Here is an 18,686-nt window from a genome sequence, read left to right as displayed (position 1 = left end):
CTATGGTACTCCACTACTCTTACTACTTCTAATACTGCTATAGCCGTTGGGGATGTTACTCCTTTCCAATAGCACTGACTTTTAGGTTATATGTCCTTATTTAGGCTGCAACTTTTATTTCCTAGCTTTAAGTCTATACCAAAGTTAGAGTGTGAAGCGTGTGAGTTAAGAAAGCATCACCGTGTGTCTTTTGCATCTTGCTCTGTGCTTCGGAGTCTGTCCTTATTTTCGTTAGTTCATTCAGATGCTTGGGGTCCTTATTGAGTCAGCAATAGGTTTAGGTTTCGATATTTTGTGACTTTTGTTGATGACCACTCCCGCCTTACATGGCTGTACTTGTTAAAGGATCGATCTGAATTTTTATCTATGTTTCAGACTTTCTATAATGAAATAAAAAACTAAATTTGGCATTTTAATTAAGGTCTTTCATTCTGACAATGCTTTAGAATGCCTAAAATGGGATTTCTGATTTTTATGCTGCCTGTGGGATGATACACTAGACTAGCTGTTCTTATACCCCTCAACAAAATGGGGTGGTTGAGCACAAAAATCGGCATCTCCTTGAGGTAGCACGGACAATTATGTTACACATGCATATTCCGAAATCCTTTTGGAGTGATGGCGTTTTAACTACCTGTCATTTAATTAGTCACATGCCATCTTCCGTGCTTTCTGATCGATCTCCTCTTTCTATTGTTTTTCCTAACTTGCCCAGTTTTTCGGTTCCACCTCTTGTTTTTGGTTGTGGCTGTTTTGTTCACAACTTGCATGCTTTATCTAATAAATTATCTCCCAGGTCCACTAAATGCATCTTTTTGGGTTATTGCTGCACTCAGAAAGGGTACAGGTGCTATGACCCAGCCACTCACTACAACTTTGTTAGTGCTGATGTGTCCTTTTTTGAAGGCACACCCTTTTTTCCTTCCCAGGCATCCCAGCCTGGGACTGAGGGGACTTCTCGAGCTCCACCTCCTATCCCTACACTCATTCTTTTCCCTAATACCCCTAGTGCAAGCGTCCCACCTCCTCTACAGGTTAATCAGCGCCGGAAGCAACTTGGAAAGCCTAATGTTGATACTATTACTCTATCCGATTCGCTACCTCCACTATTGCCCTCCTCTGGTGAAGCTCCAATCCCTCCTGTCCCAGATGACTTACCAATTACTCATCGTAAAGGTACACGCACTTGCACTAAAAAATCTATGGCTGTGTATCCCATTGATAAATTTGTTTCCTTGTCTCATCTTCCATCACCTATCCATGGTCTTGTAATATCTCTTTCGACTCATACCATTCCCAAATCTCATGTTGATGCCTTGAGTATCCTTGGATGGAAAATTGCCATGGATGTAGAAATAGATGCTCTCTTGCACCGTGCCACCTGGAGCCTGGTAGATTTACCTCCTGGTAAGGATTTGGTGAAATGTCGTTGGGTTTATACTATTAAGTATCATTCTGATGGCTCTGTTAAGCGGCTGAAGGCCCGTCTGGTTGCCATGAGGTATACTCAGACCTATGGGGTTGATTATTTTGAGACATTCTCTCCTGTTGCTAGGTTGAACTCTGTTTGCCTTCTTATTTCTCTTGTTGTTAACTATGATTGGCCGTTGTTTCAGTTGGACATCAAGAATGCCTTTTTATATGGTGATCTGCAGGAAGAAGTGTATATGGAGCAACCTCCTAGGTATGTTGCTCAGGGAGAGAATAGAGGTCGAGTGTGTTGTTTACACAAGGCTATCTATGAACTTAAATAGTCCCCTTGGGCATGGTTTGACAAATTTAGTACTACTGTGGTAACTTGTGGGTTTTCCCAATGTTATTCTAATCACTCTGTCTTTGTTCGTCGTAAAGGTAATAAAGTGATTGTCTTAGTGGTTTATGCGGATGATATTATTCTCACTAGTAATGATAAAGCAGGAATTTCTGAAGTTAAGAAGTACTTGCAACAACACTTTCAGACCAAAGACTTAAGCCAACTTCACTATTTTTTTGGCATTGAAGTGGTCAGATGCAAGAAGGGGATCAGTTTATCTCAAAGGAAGTATGTGTTGGATCTTTTATCGGATACTGGTATGCTTGTGTCCAGACCTGTGGATATCCCTATAGACCCTCACAAGAAATTTGGTGTTAGTGATGGTGAAATTCTCCAGGATGTGCATCAGTATCAGAGTTTAATTGGCAAGTTGATATATCTCATGGTCACACGACCTGACATTTCTTATGCTGTGGGAGTCCTTAGTCAGTTCATGCAGTCGTCTCAGAAAGCACATTGGGATGCAGCTATTCGTGTTCTTCGGTATCTAAAGGGTGCTCCTAGTAAAGGGCTGATCTGTCGCCCTAATCGGCATATGGATCTTATTAGCTACTCCGATGCTGATTGGGCTAGCTTTGCTAGTGATCATAGGTATACTACAGGTTATTGTACTTTTGTTGGAGGCAATCTGGTTACATGGAGAAGTAAGAAGCAGACTACCATTATCCGGTCTAGTGCTGAAGCAGAATACAAAGATATGGCTCACACCACTGCTGAGTTGATGTGGTTACAGTCATTACTTTTGGAGTTGGGTTTTCCCATAAACAAGCCTATGAAGATGTATTGTGACAACCAAGCAGTTGTGTATATTGCTAGTAACCCCGTCTTCCACGAGAGAACTAAACATATTGAAGTGGATTGCCACTTTCTTCGTGATGCTGTACTGAAGAAGTTAGTCGAGACTCTGTTTGTTCCTTCCTCAGATCAGTTGGTAGACGTGTTCACTAAGTCTTTGTTTGCTCTTAGTTTCTACAGTGGTTGTACCAAGCTGAGCATGGATGATGTATATGCTCCAACTTAAGGGGGAGTGTTAAGTTTTTGGCATAAGGGCATTTTGGCCTTATCGGTTACTATTTTGTATTAGGGTTAACTATCGCAGGTTACAGGGGTAGTTCTGTACCTGTCTTATTTTTGGTATGAGCCGCAGGTTAGTTCCCCCTTGGGACTGATTTGTGCTCTCACCTCTTCCCTCTCTTCTGTCTTTTTCTTTTCTTCTTCTCTTCTTTTCTTGGTTTGATTGCAGGATTCTGGAATTCTAACAAGCCTCTCCCATGCCTGACCCCCCTTTGACGGCTCTTGCCGTCAGGACCTCCTCCCCTAAAGCCATCCCTCCCTCTCTAACTTCTCCGATTGAGCCTATCCCACCCTCCTCCACAGCCTTAACTCCTTCTCTTCCTCCTCCGACCATCAAATTCTGCATCTCTGTAGCCTCTCCCTCTACCCCCTCTCCCTCTGGCGATGGCCATACCCTTTACTTTATCCCTCCCTCCTTGTGTGACCACCAAAAAGTGGGTAAGGGTGCTAACTTGACACCCTTCCCTAAAGAAAGAAACTTTCATTAATAAAACTCCTTGGATTCTTATTACATCACCTTAAGACTCATATGAAAAATAAAATCCAGACTCTACGAATATATCAAGGTCCCAAGACTTAGAAAATAAAGTAAGCTCGTGCTCGCACTCCACACACCCCCCCTTCTAATCCCTTATATTTGAAGCTTAGAATTATGCCTATAACAGTCAAAACCCCAAAAACAAAAGCCCATAACCAAATAACATCAAAACATGCTTCTTTCTTCACTCCTGATATATTATAACCAGCTCAACCACATTTAACCTGCAATATTGCTACAAGGTGGCATGACGCCATGACCCCTCTGACAAGCAAATGCCTAAGGGTCATAAGAGAAGATATGGTGTACTGCAATAGAGAATATTGGCTAGATTCTTATAATGAATTTTTTTTCCCTAGAAATATTTGGATTCGTAAAGTCAAAAGATATCATACTATATGTTCAAAAATTAAACCCTTTCGGAAAGAAAACTTGCCCATTATCTGATGCACTCATCAGGTTAAAAACTCTATGAACAGACCACTAACAAAACAAAAACTGCATTAAAGATTCAAAAATCAGAATCAGCTTGGGTGAATTATGCAATTCAAGTCATAAATGGTCAACATCGACCAGATTTCATCCGATTCTGAAAAGGGTATTTTGACGGTCCAACCAAGTCTGACTTAAGTCCTGACAGATTCGGACCGATCCAAAATGGAACCAGATCGAAATCAATGGAGAGTGTTTGATGCCCAATTCAGGGTTTCAAAACTAGGTCACTGCTATTTATTAAAGTATACCTGGATAATATCTATTTCTGTACTCATCAACCAAACAAGAATGTACCAAGGTGTGCAAGAATCAGCAACTATATGAAGTTTAATATAATTAGATAAGTTTAATTGAAATAGGTTTCTGAATATTGCAATCAAATTATGCCAAAGCAAATGGCTCTAATATTTATGATTTTAGATATAAACAGAGGACAGCTGACTGGACAAATATGTTGGATCAAGGAACAAGTGCAATGTGTAACAAAGGTTTAAGGGTAAGGTTTCATGTTTTCCCCTAAGGTTACAATCTTATTTATTACAACTAAAGTTAGGTGGTAAGTAAAACCAATCAACCTAAACATGAAAGTTGATCTAGTAAACCCCACCAAAAAAATAAATGGAAAAATAATGCAGAAGCAACTAGTAAACAAGTTTTTCTAAATGAGAACCATAAAAAGAGCAGAAGAACAAGAAGCTTTTACTACTGAAAACTGAATTGAAAGGGAGCTAATAGACTTAGTTCCATTAAATAGACTTAAAATTATTCAACTCTTATACCATGTAGTATCTATATCTGAATTGAAAGGGAGCTAATAGAACTCTGAAAACACTCTGGGCTGATATGAGCTACTTCATGTTGAAAGAATGACATCCACATCACCTCACAGCTCATCATGTCAAGACTCAAATCAACCCGTTGTTACAATGAAAGGTCTGCATTGTTTCATCCCCTTGTAGAAGAGGGATAATGTCCTTATAGCAAGGAATAGGAGGTTTCAACATAGTTGTTACAAATGATTCATAGCCAGAACCAAGGCCTCTGAGAAGAGAGATGACCTTTTGGCTATCATCTAAGGGTTTGCCAATGGCCCCTAAATCGTCACATATGCTTTTTAAACTTACGAATATATTCAGATATAGTGGAATTACCTTTTCGAAAAACAGATAACTGTTGAGTGAGATAAAATTCTCTCTCTTGAGAATCTTGAGCAAAGGAATTATCAAGTGCTTCCCATACCTCTAAGGAAGTGTCAAGACCAACTGCTAGTCCCAATACCTCTTCTGAGAGTGTTGTAGTGATTCATCCTCGAACAAGTCAATCAGACCTTTTCCATGCTGCATGGGCTGGATTTGCAGTGGTGCTTTCTCCGCTAGTTATTGTGAGTGACGGCATGGAGTATGTTCTATCGATAAAACAGTCATCTCCTGGCTTTCCAGCAATCCCATGAATTGGGTTTTCCAGAGAAGAAAGTTTCTGGAGGCAGGTTTGATGGAGACAAAGTTAGCAATATTGAGAGAGGCTGGGTAGGGATATGATGGAGAAGACAATGATGGTGATGACGACATGATGAAATAAGAGAGAAAATGGAGAAAGGAGGTGGAGGGAAAGAGATAGAAAGAAGAAGATAAGAGACGATTCTCAAGGTGTTTCCTTGGTAAGGCTCTGATACTAAAAAGACAATTGAATATTTTGATTATTTTAAGTCTCAATGATACATTGCACATGGGTTTACTAACTTATAAAGATAAAGACAAGAAGAGAGAGTTGTTACGTGATTACATGATTTGAGGAGAAGAAAAAGTTTACAAATAAGACAATATTGGAAAGATATATCCGTTGGAGAGATGTTGGGTTGTCATGTGAGCTGTGAATTGGGAGATGATGTATCAATTGGAGAGATTTTGGGAGAGATTGTAACAGCTGGTTGATTGTAGTCTTGACATGATGAGTTGTGAGGTGATATGAATGTCGTTCTTTCAGCACTTCACAAATTAGCATCTTTATGATATTTTGAGCTACTTCAAAAACTCTTACCACTTGAGGATAACTTGTATCAACCATAAAAGTTGGTGATTTTAAAATTTTGAATTTCCAATCACCCATTGAAAATCTAGGTAGAAGAGGCAATGGAATTTGGAATGCCACCAAAACTGCAAATGTTCTAGCAGGTAGGTATGGGAATCTGGAAATGCAATGATTTTTCAAACACAAAACAGATCTGGACTTCAATACAGTGAGCAGGGTAAGCTCAAGCTGAACCCATTTCCTCTGGACGTAGCCTGAACATAAGGTGGAGCACTGTCATCTTCCTCTGTTTTCCGAAACTAGAAATTTGGTTCATCTTCCATACTGGTTGGAATGAAGCAACACTCTGGAATTCTATAGAGGCAAAGCTCCGAAAGGAGAAAAGACCAACTGGGTCATGCATGAGTACATGTTGCAGGGGAAGTACTCCCCAAACAGCCAAGGTTGGAGCACAACCAGTATTCGGTTTTGTTTACATCTGTGTTTTCACTTTTCCTTTTTTCTTTATCTGTGTTGCTCTTGATGAGATTTACATTTTATCATCTTTTCGTTTGTTTACAGAACAAGTGGGTAATTTGCAGGATATTTCAGAAGAGTTCCGGTGGAAGAAAACACCTGTTTCAGGGCTAGCAAGACTGATCTCCTTTGGGGATGAATTGGGTCCACTCCTTTTGCCTCCATTAAGAGATTCTTCTTCCTATGACCAAGGATTATAGTATCGGTATCGGTCACTATATCTGTCAGATAAATTTAAGATACGTATTAGATGGTATCATATCGCATCGGAGATATGCTAAGATATGCTAAAGATCAAGGATAAAAGTATCAGTTATCGATCGCCATTTCTATCAGCTAAGTTTAAGTCGGAGGTACTTTGAACAATGCCTACAACAGCAAGACCAAAACCGACCATCTGAGACAGCTCACGTGACCTACTTCTCCAACCCAATGGACAGCCAGAAAAACAAGGAAGAGACGGCCGATTGCTTCAATTTTCCCCTTTTCTCTACTTCAGCTAACCCTTCTGATATGTCCCTTCTTCATTGATTATCCAAAAATTCATTCTTTAAAACTCATTTTACTCCATGCAAGGCGGTCCAAAACTTGGCAATTTGCAATACGCAGTTCCCCTTTGTAGAAAGGCAACCCAAAAAAGGACGCAGAAAATAATGAAAAAACAAGAACAAGCGATACGCACAAGTTTACTTGGTTTGGCAAAATTTCTTACGTCCTCGGTGAGATGAGATCCTACTTCACTATCAATGGAGAATGGGGTTACAACGCTCGTCCTCACACATCTCAGAATTGCTTACAAAGAAAGTAAACCTCGCTACAAATATATAGCAAAAAACCTAATATCAAAAAGTACAAAATTGCCCTTAAATAAAAAATTCAAGCAGGGCTACCCCCAACAACCCCGCTATGCCTTGCAACTCCCACAGTCTACTTACTAGCAAGCGGGACCACTGTTCTGTCGGGGATGTACATCAGTACTCCCTGGATTAAACTGCGATGGAATACAAGACATCGTACACCAACACCCTTTTCATGCAAGGCCAGGCCATCTTGAGGGCTTTGCTTGGGAACCATGGAGCAAGCATGAGATAGAGTAGCATCTTGCAAGAAACAAGGCTGATCACTGATAAGAACGCTGAAATCTCTTTGGTTGTCTCCAATCATGAAATGAGTAGGAGGTCCTTCGAAGATCAAGAAACTTTGAGATGATAGAAGATGAGGTAAGAGGAGAATCTATATAGATAGAAGCAACAAGAAGAGAAGAAAGCAGAATTCCAGTAACTATTATTTGTCTTGTCTAAAATTGATAGTGTGTGTATTGATTTCTGAATCTAAATAACATGAAGAAGGAAAATAAAGGCTGTGCAATCAAAGTCAATTTCTCCCTTGTCCTTTTTTTCTTTTTCTCACTGATTTCTCTACCATGTTTTCATGATTTCTAAGCTTCAATTACTTGTTTGAAATTAACTGACACATGATATTAGTTTCAACAGCATGGGTTCAACTGGTTTTACACTTAGGTTCTTGAATTTTTCATTAATGTTCTGGTGGGGGCATCACAGCTACTGTTCTAGAACAACATTACATCAACTACAGTCTGAAAATTCATTTATAAGTCTCCTTTGATTCCTTTCCTTTACTTTCTCTGCCTTTGAAGCTATGGAGGCTTGGCTAGTCACTCAGAATATATGTATTGATGCGTGCTTCATGATTCCACAATCTGTGGGGGCTCGGTTGTTTTTACCTGTGGCTTCTCCACGGATAGGAGAGTCACAATGCACAGCGGAGGAAGAGGCAGAACAGCGGAGAGTGTCGGAAGATGGAAGGAGAGTGAGAGAGCGGCGCCGGAAGACAAAGCAAGTTTCTGGTTTCAGAAAACAGAGGAAGATGGAGTTAAATAAAAGGAGGAAAAAAAACAAAAATAGAACAAAATAAAAATAAGATAACGCTGAGTGTTTGGATCAGCTGCAACTACTTTCATTCACTTGAACAGTGAGAATCCAACACCTGTCGCACTTCTTGTCATTACGAAGGTGAAAAGGGTTATGTGCCTATTTATATATCATCACATACAGGCGTAAATTTGACATAAAAAGAGAATAAATAAATAAATAAAATAAGATAATGATGCTAACCATCTGTCAAAGTAGGTATTTATAGGGACATGTGGTGCCCTGCCACCGTATGTCTAGGATCCCGGCTCAAGCTAAAGGTTACAGCAGTGTCTAGCTATGGAGGAGTTCAAGGATGTCTCTCTCATTGACTTAAGCTGATATTGGTAAAGTTTTTTTTTGAACGGGGTGGTGGGAATGTTTTCTGTCCAAGAGCGCGGTTTCTACATAAGCGTCCCAGCCAATGAGAGCGCACACTTAGGCATCGACCAAGAGGGGAGCAGTGATCATTTTGCATCATAGTTTTAGGTATTGGTATTGGATTCCGTATCGAATCGGTGTCATCTGAGAACGATGGCCAGGTATCATATCGGTATCAGGGGTAAAAAAAAACCTATTTTTTTATGAAAAGTAGGGGTAATATTGACCGATCCGGACTGATACAGTTGATCCAAGATCGGTATCAACCAAGACTAATACCAATATCGATACTAATACCTATACCGATAACTAAATCCTTGCTTTGCACCCCATCTGTGTTCTGGGAGCAGGGGCGAGCTCCCAGACTAAAAATGCATCCCATTTTTTGTGCTTATTTTTTTCTTTTCTTTTCTTTTTTTTTCAGCTTAGTTCTGTTGTAAGTGTTCCCTTGCAGCTTATTGTGTGTATGAGCAAAGCTAGGAGTAACTACAGATATGCAATGAAAGTTTGTCCTGTTTGGGCCTTTCTATTGCTTTGGATCTTCTGCCCAAGCCTTAAATAAAATTATTTTTATCTTCTAAAAAGGTAAATAAATAAATAAAGTAAAAGAAAGAAAAGAGAATTATCAACCTTTGAAGTTTGAACTATTGTAAGATATGAAATCGATAAAATAAAAACAAAAAATAAATAAATAAATAATTCATCCTAAATGATTTTTTTTTTCTAGGAGGGAAACAACAAAAAATAACAATTCACATGCTTAAAGAAATGCATACTTAATGAGGGCCAAAGGCAAGAACAAAGTATCAAAACCAATAATGGAGTAAAGATAATTTGAACAATATGAAAAATAACATCACAAACCATGAAATGAAGAACATTTGAAGTCAAAACAAAAAGAAAGCGAAAAAAAAATTCTTCAGAATTTTTTGGGGTTAAAAATAATTAGAATTATGATAAAAGGAAAACAAAGAAAATAAGTTACATGGAAATTAGAGGTGGGTGGGGGGAGGCTGAAATGAATTGCATACTAACATATGAGAAGAAAGCCCATATTTATATGTCAAAAATGTAAGAGAAGAAATTCATCAAGACCTATCTTAGGACCAACAACCAACCACAGCCACCCCATGAACAATGACTTTAAATCTATAACAAACCTTACTCTTAACTGTAACAACAAACAAATAATTTAGAGAAAATTGCAAGGGAAAGAAGAAATAAGTTGCTTAACAAACATTATATTTTCAAGCATTGGTTAGAAATGAAAATTCAAAAGAAAGAAATGAGTAGAAGGTAGGAGAAAACGAACCTGTAGTCTGTAACAGAGGATTAAGATGCATCATCTATGATCTCTAGGTAAGGACAGTGTTCTATGTTCAATTTTTGTAACTTTCTCTCTTTCAGCTGTAGCATCACATTCTCAAAAGACTCCAATTCGGGGCAATTCCAAATAACCAGCACTTTAAGTGACGGGAGATTCTCCAATCCATATGGAAGGGTTTGTAGTTTTGAACAATTCGAAATGATCAGCTCTTGTAATGAGTTCAGGGCTTGAATCCCCAAGAAGTCCTCCCCAGGAAAAAGCTTGATGAGTTTATGACATCCCCATATGGTCAACTTCTCAAGTGCTGACAGAGATCTCAACCCGCTGGACAAAACTTCTAGTTTGGGACACTCGATCAACCAAAGTACTCGTAAGGATGTCATGTGAGGCAAAGTGTCAGGGAACAATGTCAGATTAAGGCATCTTTGGATGTACAGAGATCCAAGTGATGAGAGCTCTCCCAAGCCCCTTGGTAGAGATGTTAGACTGGAACAATCAGTTATTTCCAATAGACGGAGGTTTTGGAGGTTTCCTAAGTCCCCTGGTAGAACTTCTAGATTAGGACAACCAATAATAGCCAACACACGAAGGGTGTAGGGGTTTCCCTTTTCCTCTGGTAATATCAGATTATCACAGCCTTGTATCTTCAGTCTGTCTAGTGATTTTAAGTTCTGCATTTCTCCCGGCAAAGACATCAAGCTATTGCAACTTGAAATTTCCAGTACTTGAAGCAATGAGAGGTTGCCCAGGCTGGCAGGTAAAGCCCTCAAATGTGAACACCGCTCAATCTTTAGTAATTGTAACGACTTCATTTGCTGCATCTCTTCTGGCAAGGAGACCAAAAAATCACATCCATTGATCTCCAACTCTTGAAGTGATGTAAGTTTCGTAATGCCCTTTGGCAGATCCCTTAGGTTTGCACAAGCAACTACACTGAGTGTTTGCAGCGATGTCCAGTATTGCATCTCTTCTGATAAAAACATGAGCTTAGGGCATTCCCTAATTACAAAGTGTTGAAGAGATGAGAGATGTCCTACACCCTTTGACAATTCCTTTAGATTTGGACAATTTTCTATCTGCAAGTGAAGAAGCAATGAAAGGTTCTCTAAGCCATTCGTCAAAACCATTCGGTTTGCACAATTTTCTATATGTAGTGTCTTCAGTGATTACAGGAGCTTCTCTGGTAAAGTTGTAAGACGATCACAGGTTTCTATCCGCACCTTCAAAGGACTACGAAGATTCACTATATTGTGCACGTGCTTGTCTCGTGAAGAACCCACTTGATGCTCTTCCTGATTTGTGCCCTTCTTGACTCCAAGAGATTTCAGCTTATCACATCCCCTGAATTCCAAAAGCTCCAAGTGCATGAGACCCTCAACTCCTGCATGTTCCATATTTTCACAGTATGAAATCATCAATTTCTGAAGAGACCTCAGATCTGTCATATCCAAAGACTTTACATGGTGACATGAGTAAATACACAGTTCCCTTAAATTTAAGAGATGTGAATTCCTATTATTCAACCATGTAGGGAGCTTGGTGCCACTGAAACGTAGTATCCGCAAAAGAAATAGATTTGGATGAGGTCGGAGTTCCTCCAATACGACTTCTTGTTTCTTGCTATCCTCTTCGGTACAAACATGCCAATCCGATTCCCATTCTAATGTCAACTCTTGGAGTCGTCTTTTCTCCTTCAAATTTGCCGCTTCAGCATCTGCTCCATTTTTAACATTGTTGAGACCAATTAGACTCAACCTTCCTCCAAGTTGTTCTAGACATTGAAGCTCTTCTATACCAGCTTCGGTAACACTGTTTCCCACCTTAAATATAGTGAAGGTTTGAATGTTACTTAGTCGCCCAAAACCTCTTGGAGTGATCAGGCTACTTTCAATTTCTAGATGCCTTAGGTTGATCAGTTTTGTCATCCCTTCAGGTAATCTTTGAAGAAATCTACAATGTAACAACTTCAAAGTTTGCAAATGGTAGAGTTTGGAAATCGAGGCAGGTAATGATTTAAACCTACCATGGGAAAGATCAAGATACCTCAAGTGTATTAACTCTCCAATTGATAATGGCAACTCATCTTTTTTGATGTGTCTAAGTTCTAGTACACGCAGAGTCTTATAAAACTTGATTGACTTGGCATAAGAAGAAATATCATTAGGACAATCAAGCAATGTCCGAACTTGGTTCGTCATGGAGAAGAATATGCCCGGAATTGAGTTAAATTCATCACGAACAAGATGTGATAGATAATAGGTTCCACTATATGGCCCCGTATCAACATATCCCAATGCAAAATCATGTAAACCATCCTCCATCCTGCACTCTAATGGTTCCCCTTTATCATCCATTTTGACAACTCGAAGGAAGGACCTCATCACCAGTGATTTAAAATATGCATTACCTTTATCCTCCATTAATATAACACCATCATGATCTCCACCACCATTATTAATCAACAATGATGATGATGATGATGCTTCTTGTTCTAGGAAACCTTGCGCCATCCACAGTTGAATCAATTTCTTCTTCTCAATTATAAAATTCTTGGGAAATACTGAACAATATGCAAAGCATCGTTTCAATGGTGACTCCATGTCATCGTAACAAATCTTCAGCACATTAGTCTTTTGAATACCATAGAAACTTCTTGCTCTCATCGTATTTAGGACAGCTTTCCACTCTTCTGTATTTTCCTTGAAGCACATCATGGCACCTAGGTTTGTTAACGCTAATGGAAAACCTCCACATTCCCGAACAAGTTTCCGTCCTATACTAACAAGATCTGCACTCTCCAGTGCACCTCCTCTGCTCCCAAATGCAAATGCTTTTCTCCTGAACAATTCCCAACTAGCTTCTAGTGATAGTTCACCTAATTCATATGGAGGAACTGTCCCCATTATCGAGGCATCACTTCGAAATTGTAATGTTACAATAATTGTGCTCCCTATGGACCCAACTCTTAGCAAAGTTTTTAAATTATTCCATCTTTCTTCATCTCTGCTCCAGAGAGACACGTCGGTCAACACAAGTAAAAACTTTTTCCCACTCAAAATCTCTTCTAACATGTGTTGTAAATTGTCCCAATTTGTTAAATCACCCATACTTCTTCTTCTAGGAGACTGTTCAACTATTTCTTTTACAACCCTTTTCACTTCAAATTCGTACCCCTTCGACCTCGCATAAACCCAAAATCTCAGATCAAAATGTGACTTTATTGTCTCATCATCGAAGATGAGCTTTGCTACTGTTTTTTTCCCAGCATCGGGAGCCCCTATTATTGGGATGACTAAGAGCTTCTGTTGTTCATTAATATTGTTTGGATGATGATCCATTAACAATATATTAACAATCTTTGTTTTGTCCTCCTCTCTTCCAAATACTTGATCTGTTTTATCCACATCAATTTTATATACTTGTTCAAAAGCATAATCAATATCAATGGTAGTCAGTGAGAGGCCTACTTCATGTATTCCATGATTCTCTACCACTCTAGAATCGGGGAATTTCATTTTCAGTTTTTGTTTCAGCTCATCTAGCACATGTTGGAAATCCTTGATTTTACGAGACATTCTGGGACAGAATAACAGTAATGGCAAGGAATCAATGCATACCTTTTTGGTGGTCATGCAGTAGTACTTTTGGATCTCCTCCTCCCTCTCCAGTTGAATAATTCTCATGGCTTCATATGACAACTCGTCTAACATGTCATCTGCTTCGCAATATAATTTTGTAGTCTTTTCCAACCACTCTCTTACTTCATCATTCCCTTCATCGTGCAAATTCCGCCACTCTAGATCCATAAGTATCACTTTTGTCTCTCTTACAATACCCTGAAGCTTTTCATACTCCTCCTGAACACCTCGTCCTCGTCGTCGTCCGAGAGTGGTAGAAGAGATCATCAACTCTTTACCAGCAGCTGCAAAATCTCTCATACCCATTTTTCCTGTGTAAACAAGAAGAGCAATCAATGATTTCAGTAGAAAGCCAGAAGAAGAAGAAAGCATAAACTGCAAACAATCGAAAGTAACTCTTTACCAGCTGCATAATCTCTCATAGACATTGTAATTTCCTGTATAAACAAGAAGCAATAGATCAATTCAGTAGAGAAATCCGGAAGAAGAAAGCATAAACTGCACTCACAGCTTATAGTGTTCAATATATTCAAGAAGAGTAGTTGATGTTGCCATTCAAAAATGAAGAACTAATAATAATGGTAAAGTAAGAACACGGAATCAATCAACCACAATCCTTGCAGCTCTCAACACCAAGAAAAGAATAAAAGTAAAGCAGCACTCCTTGAAGCTACCTTGTACCTAAGAAAAGAATTTAATCTCATTAAAGAAAATGGATACGTAATGGAGTAAATCAATAAGCAGTCCTTTTGCATCAAGAAAAGAATAAAAATGATACATTTCATGGTCTTGAACAAGCAATCTTTGCCCCAAGCTAAGCAACCTTTTTTTTCTATACAATTTACGATTCAAACATCCCTATTGGAGTGTTAACAATTTAACGAGTCATTCAGTTTGGTTTTGGTTTCAATCGACGGTTTTCTTAGTAAATTCAAAATCGAACAATCAAATCGAATTTAATTTTTGTTTAATAAGAGAGAGATCGCATGCCCTTCGTTATATTGGCATCATACATATTTAGAGTTCGAGAAAAGTTTGGAGTAGTATTAATTTATATACAGAAGGTCCACGTCATTAAATTATGGGAGAAAATCTATGATTGAACATGTCGCAATCATATACTCCCCAATATTTAGATGTTATAGGGTTTAAATGAATAAAGCCACCACGTTGACACATATCCACATGAGCCCGGGGAGTGTTTCTTGCTTTTGGTAGAATCCCACGCCAAGCCCTTCCTATGTATTTCAATTAGACTTTGGATTGCCTGAGTTAGGTACCAATCTGGAAATCTCGTCAATAAATAAATTAAGCGGAAAAGAACATGCCGGACTGTGTAGAGTATGTTTGTGCCTTCCTTCCTCTTATGAAAGACATAGGAAGGCACTGGCATACATTTTGCGTCTTAATAGAAACTCAAACTTTTTTATTTTTTATTTTTTGGATTAATATAAGGAACTCAATTCCATAGGGTAACAAAGAGATAGGGTTGGGCTTCTGAATCAAGTATTGGCATTCTCTGATTTTCTATGAACTTGGCTTTGAATTGATAATCAAGCATTTATGAACTGATCTGGTGCCATTTTATTTCAATTACAGGTGCTTCTTCCCTCACCTTTCTGGGTGTCTAGATGTGATTGCTTCTTTCACCTTTCTGGGTGTCTAGATGCTCCTTACTGGCTGAAGTAACTTGACTTTCTTATCAATAAACTTGCTACATTTCTGTTATCTTCAAGCTCTTCATATTTCAACTTTAATTTGTCTCTAGATGCAGTTATGGTCGGTGACAGTTTGATTTGTCTCAAGACTCTGTTTTCTTGTTACATGCTGGACTTGTATGGAAGTGGGTTGGTCATGGGATTAAACTTCAGCTCAAGAGAGCTAAGAGAAAATATTTAAAAACTGAATCTGAAGTTTCATAGAATTACAAGACCTTTGTTTCATTGCAAATGTAATCTAGTGGCATGTCCCTAATTGTTTGAAACTTTGAGCTCACTTTTTTAAGGTAGTTTCCCTAGTTGTCATGAGCTGAGACTTGACGTGTAGGTGGGTGCAGGCTGAGTACAGGTTCCTCTAACAAAGAGTACCCATCAATCCATCATTGTTAGTGGCAAGTTTTGGCATTTTGTAAAATGGCTTTAAAATGAATCTGTAGTTTCATAGAAAATTAAGGGACCGTTTGATAACATTTCAAGAAACGCGTTTCTACCATTTCTGTGTTTAAAAATGGCAGAAACAGAACAAAAAGCGTTTGATAAAACTGTTTCGTTTCACTTGTTTTCAGAAATAGAAATTGAAATTTTTACCTATTTATGATTCAAGAAACAACCCATGGCAAAACAAGTGTTTTGCCATTTCTGGAAACAACTCGTGGCCATTTTTTCGCTTGTTACTATCAACTTTCAGAGACATGACTTATCAAACACCTTCAATTCCGTTTTTGTTTCTGGAAACGGAAATTTATGTTTCTACCATTTCTTGAAACTGAAACAGTAAAAACATTATCAAAACGGGCCCTGAATCACCCCTACTTATTAAATACTTATCTAATCTAAGGTCATCTTTGTTATCATTTTTTTTTTCATTTAACAAAAATCATTAATAAAAATTATTTTTTATCAAAACATAAGAACGATTTGGTAAACAGTAGGCATAATAAAGTATGAAATGAAAAATGATTTGGTATACCTTCGTATAGAATAGGTTTTTCATTTAAATCACTAAGAGTGAGGGTCGTTTATGTTTTTCTCATGTTGAACCAAAGCGTCGGAGGGGTCTTTTTTTTTTTCTTGCCCTAGTTTACATTAAAGCTTATGAGAGAAAATTACTCGTCAGTTTTGGATAATGCCAAGAATCAGTCAACTTTGGATGATTGCAAGAATCAAGGTGGCATTCCCATATTAGTAGAGCCACAATTTGTAGGCAATATTCACAAATTGATTATGATAAGGATGAATGTATCAGTGATAAGATTGCACCTAGGAGTGCTAAAACTACACCCAATCATTCCATAAATGGAGAAGAACATTCTTCCATTATCCCATCCAAATCATTGTTAAATACCTTGTATTCCTAGGTTCTCGGATATAGTGAAAAACATATCTTCAGTCGTGGACGTAGCTAATATGGGAACGCCACCTTGATTCTTGCAATTATCCAAAGCCGGCTGATTCTTGGCATTATCCAAAACTGGGGAGTGATTTTCTCTCATAAAGCTAAACTATCACCGAGGTGGAGGCAAGGATGTCATTTCACTAAGGGTTTTCTTAAACCCTAACTTCTTCTTTCCCAAAAATGTTCTCCCAGCCACACAATACAACAATGTGTTTTTTTTTTTTTTTTGTTAAAAAAAACCGGCTTAACCATGACTGGCTACTACTAGCCATGGCCAGCAGCATATGGAGCAAGCACCAAGGATGTGGGTAGAAGCCAGCTTGCTATGGATTGGTCTCATCACTAGCAGCAATGATAGAAGGGAAAAAGGGCCATGGGCGCGAGGGTGAAACAAAGTTGCAGGTATAGGGTGGGGAGCAGGTGGGGTTCCAATAGGAAAAAGAAGAAGAAAAAGAGGGGGGTTGATGCTTGTCTTTCTAATAACAAAATGAAATTAAACTTTCGAGACATATAAGCACATGCTTATTAACATTCAATGCAAAAAGAACTAAAAATAGTTTTCAACGAAAAATCATAAATGACCTTCAAGTTCTTTTTCATTTGTTTTTTATTTTATTGTACCAAAAAAAAATGTTCTTTTTTATTTTTGTGTTTTTGACTTTTTTTCATTTTAAACATAAATAAGTTCCATAAACTATACCAAACACAACCTAAATCCTGTTTCTCCCTTTTTGAACCCAGACCTAGATCTTAAACCAAGACGATTATGATTAAAATAAACTAGACAACTAACCTAGCTAACTAATAAATAACCCTCCCTGTAACTCATATAGGCTTGAAAAAGCTCTTTTGCATATGGGCCTTCAAATTGGGGTGGTTTTTATCCAACCAGTAGAAAGCTGCCTACATCAATCTGAAACGAAACCATGATACCCATGGGCATTTAGCATCCTCCGAGAAAAGGGTTGGTCCTTGTTGACTACTTGCTTGTAACCCATGAAAAGCCAAATGAATCGATTATTTTCATTTATTTTCTTTTCCTCTGTCATTCCATTATCTATTATTTGTCATTTGGTAACCAACAGAGCCTTCAAACCCAATTGAAATGTCAAAAAAGGGACAGGGTAGTTTAATTGCTGAAAAGGGGAAAGCCAAATACAAAGTGGACATATGGTTGAGTTGAACCACTGAGTTGGGCTTGTGCACAATCTAGGTTGCACTTCTCTATCCAATGGTTCAGGTTGGTTACATCATCCTCTATTTTCTATCTTTTTGTTTATCTACTTATCCTTCCTTTGTTCTTCTAAACTCCTTAAATTTTCCCCTTTCTAGTTTTTCTTTCAGAGGGTGTTTTGTTGATCTGATGTCATTTTTTTTTTTTCTTTCACCATGATTTTATTTTGTTGATCTTATGATAGTATGTGTTTTAGGCTATGTTTGGTAACCAAGAAAAGAAAAGAATTCAAAATTTTGAATTTGGTGAGAGAGAGACACACATAAAAAAGTCATTGTGTAATCATATCTTTTGTCTTATTATGTCTTTTGTATGTAACATAGTCTAAATGGAAAATTTAGTCTCTATTAATACTTGTGACCCACTTTTGTTGGTTTATTGGGGCTTATTTATTCTATGTATGACAATAAAATGTCATTGTGGTGGTCATGAATGTAGAAGTGGATGATGAAATTCTTGTATGGTTCAATGCTTTTTGTAGCAAAGTATCCAGAAATTTGGCTTTGTAACTAAAGGATTTGTTGGTACTTGAATTGATGTTAAATATGAGTAGTAGTTTGAAAGGGAAAGGATTCAGTAGATGTCATTGTGTTGAGG

At 38.2% G+C, this 18,686-nt stretch overlaps 2 protein-coding genes and 1 pseudogene across 7 annotated transcripts in view; 1 reads left to right on the top strand and 2 right to left on the bottom strand.

Annotated features, from left to right (window-relative positions):
* LOC122079662 (putative disease resistance protein RGA3) overlaps positions 1 to 18,686 on the bottom strand; it is a 61,191-nt gene that overhangs the window by 9,452 nt on the left and 33,053 nt on the right. For 2 of the 6 annotated variants that reach the window (XM_042646316.1, XM_042646317.1), the window contains exons 2-3: positions 14,145 to 14,178; positions 10,089 to 14,052 (exon numbers count right to left, since the gene is read on the bottom strand). In XM_042646316.1, the coding sequence (XP_042502250.1) occupies positions 11,270 to 14,052; positions 14,145 to 14,178 (2,817 nt within the window). In that variant the 3' untranslated portion in view covers positions 10,089 to 11,269. The other 4 variants (XM_042646319.1, XM_042646318.1, XM_042646320.1 and 1 more) reach the window with 4 other exon arrangements.
* Positions 6,098 to 7,192, top strand: LOC122077929 (annotated as a pseudogene).
* On the bottom strand, positions 10,109 to 11,230 carry LOC122077928 (disease resistance protein TAO1-like). The gene has a single exon (XM_042643814.1). The coding sequence runs from the start codon at positions 11,228 to 11,230 to the stop codon at positions 10,109 to 10,111; it is 1,122 nt and encodes a 373-aa protein (XP_042499748.1).

The sequence above is a fragment of the Macadamia integrifolia genome, chromosome 5 (genome assembly GCF_013358625.1).
Source record: "Macadamia integrifolia cultivar HAES 741 chromosome 5, SCU_Mint_v3, whole genome shotgun sequence".
Lineage (NCBI taxonomy): Eukaryota > Viridiplantae > Streptophyta > Magnoliopsida > Proteales > Proteaceae > Macadamia > Macadamia integrifolia.
This window is presented reverse-complemented; position numbering and strand designations above follow the sequence as displayed.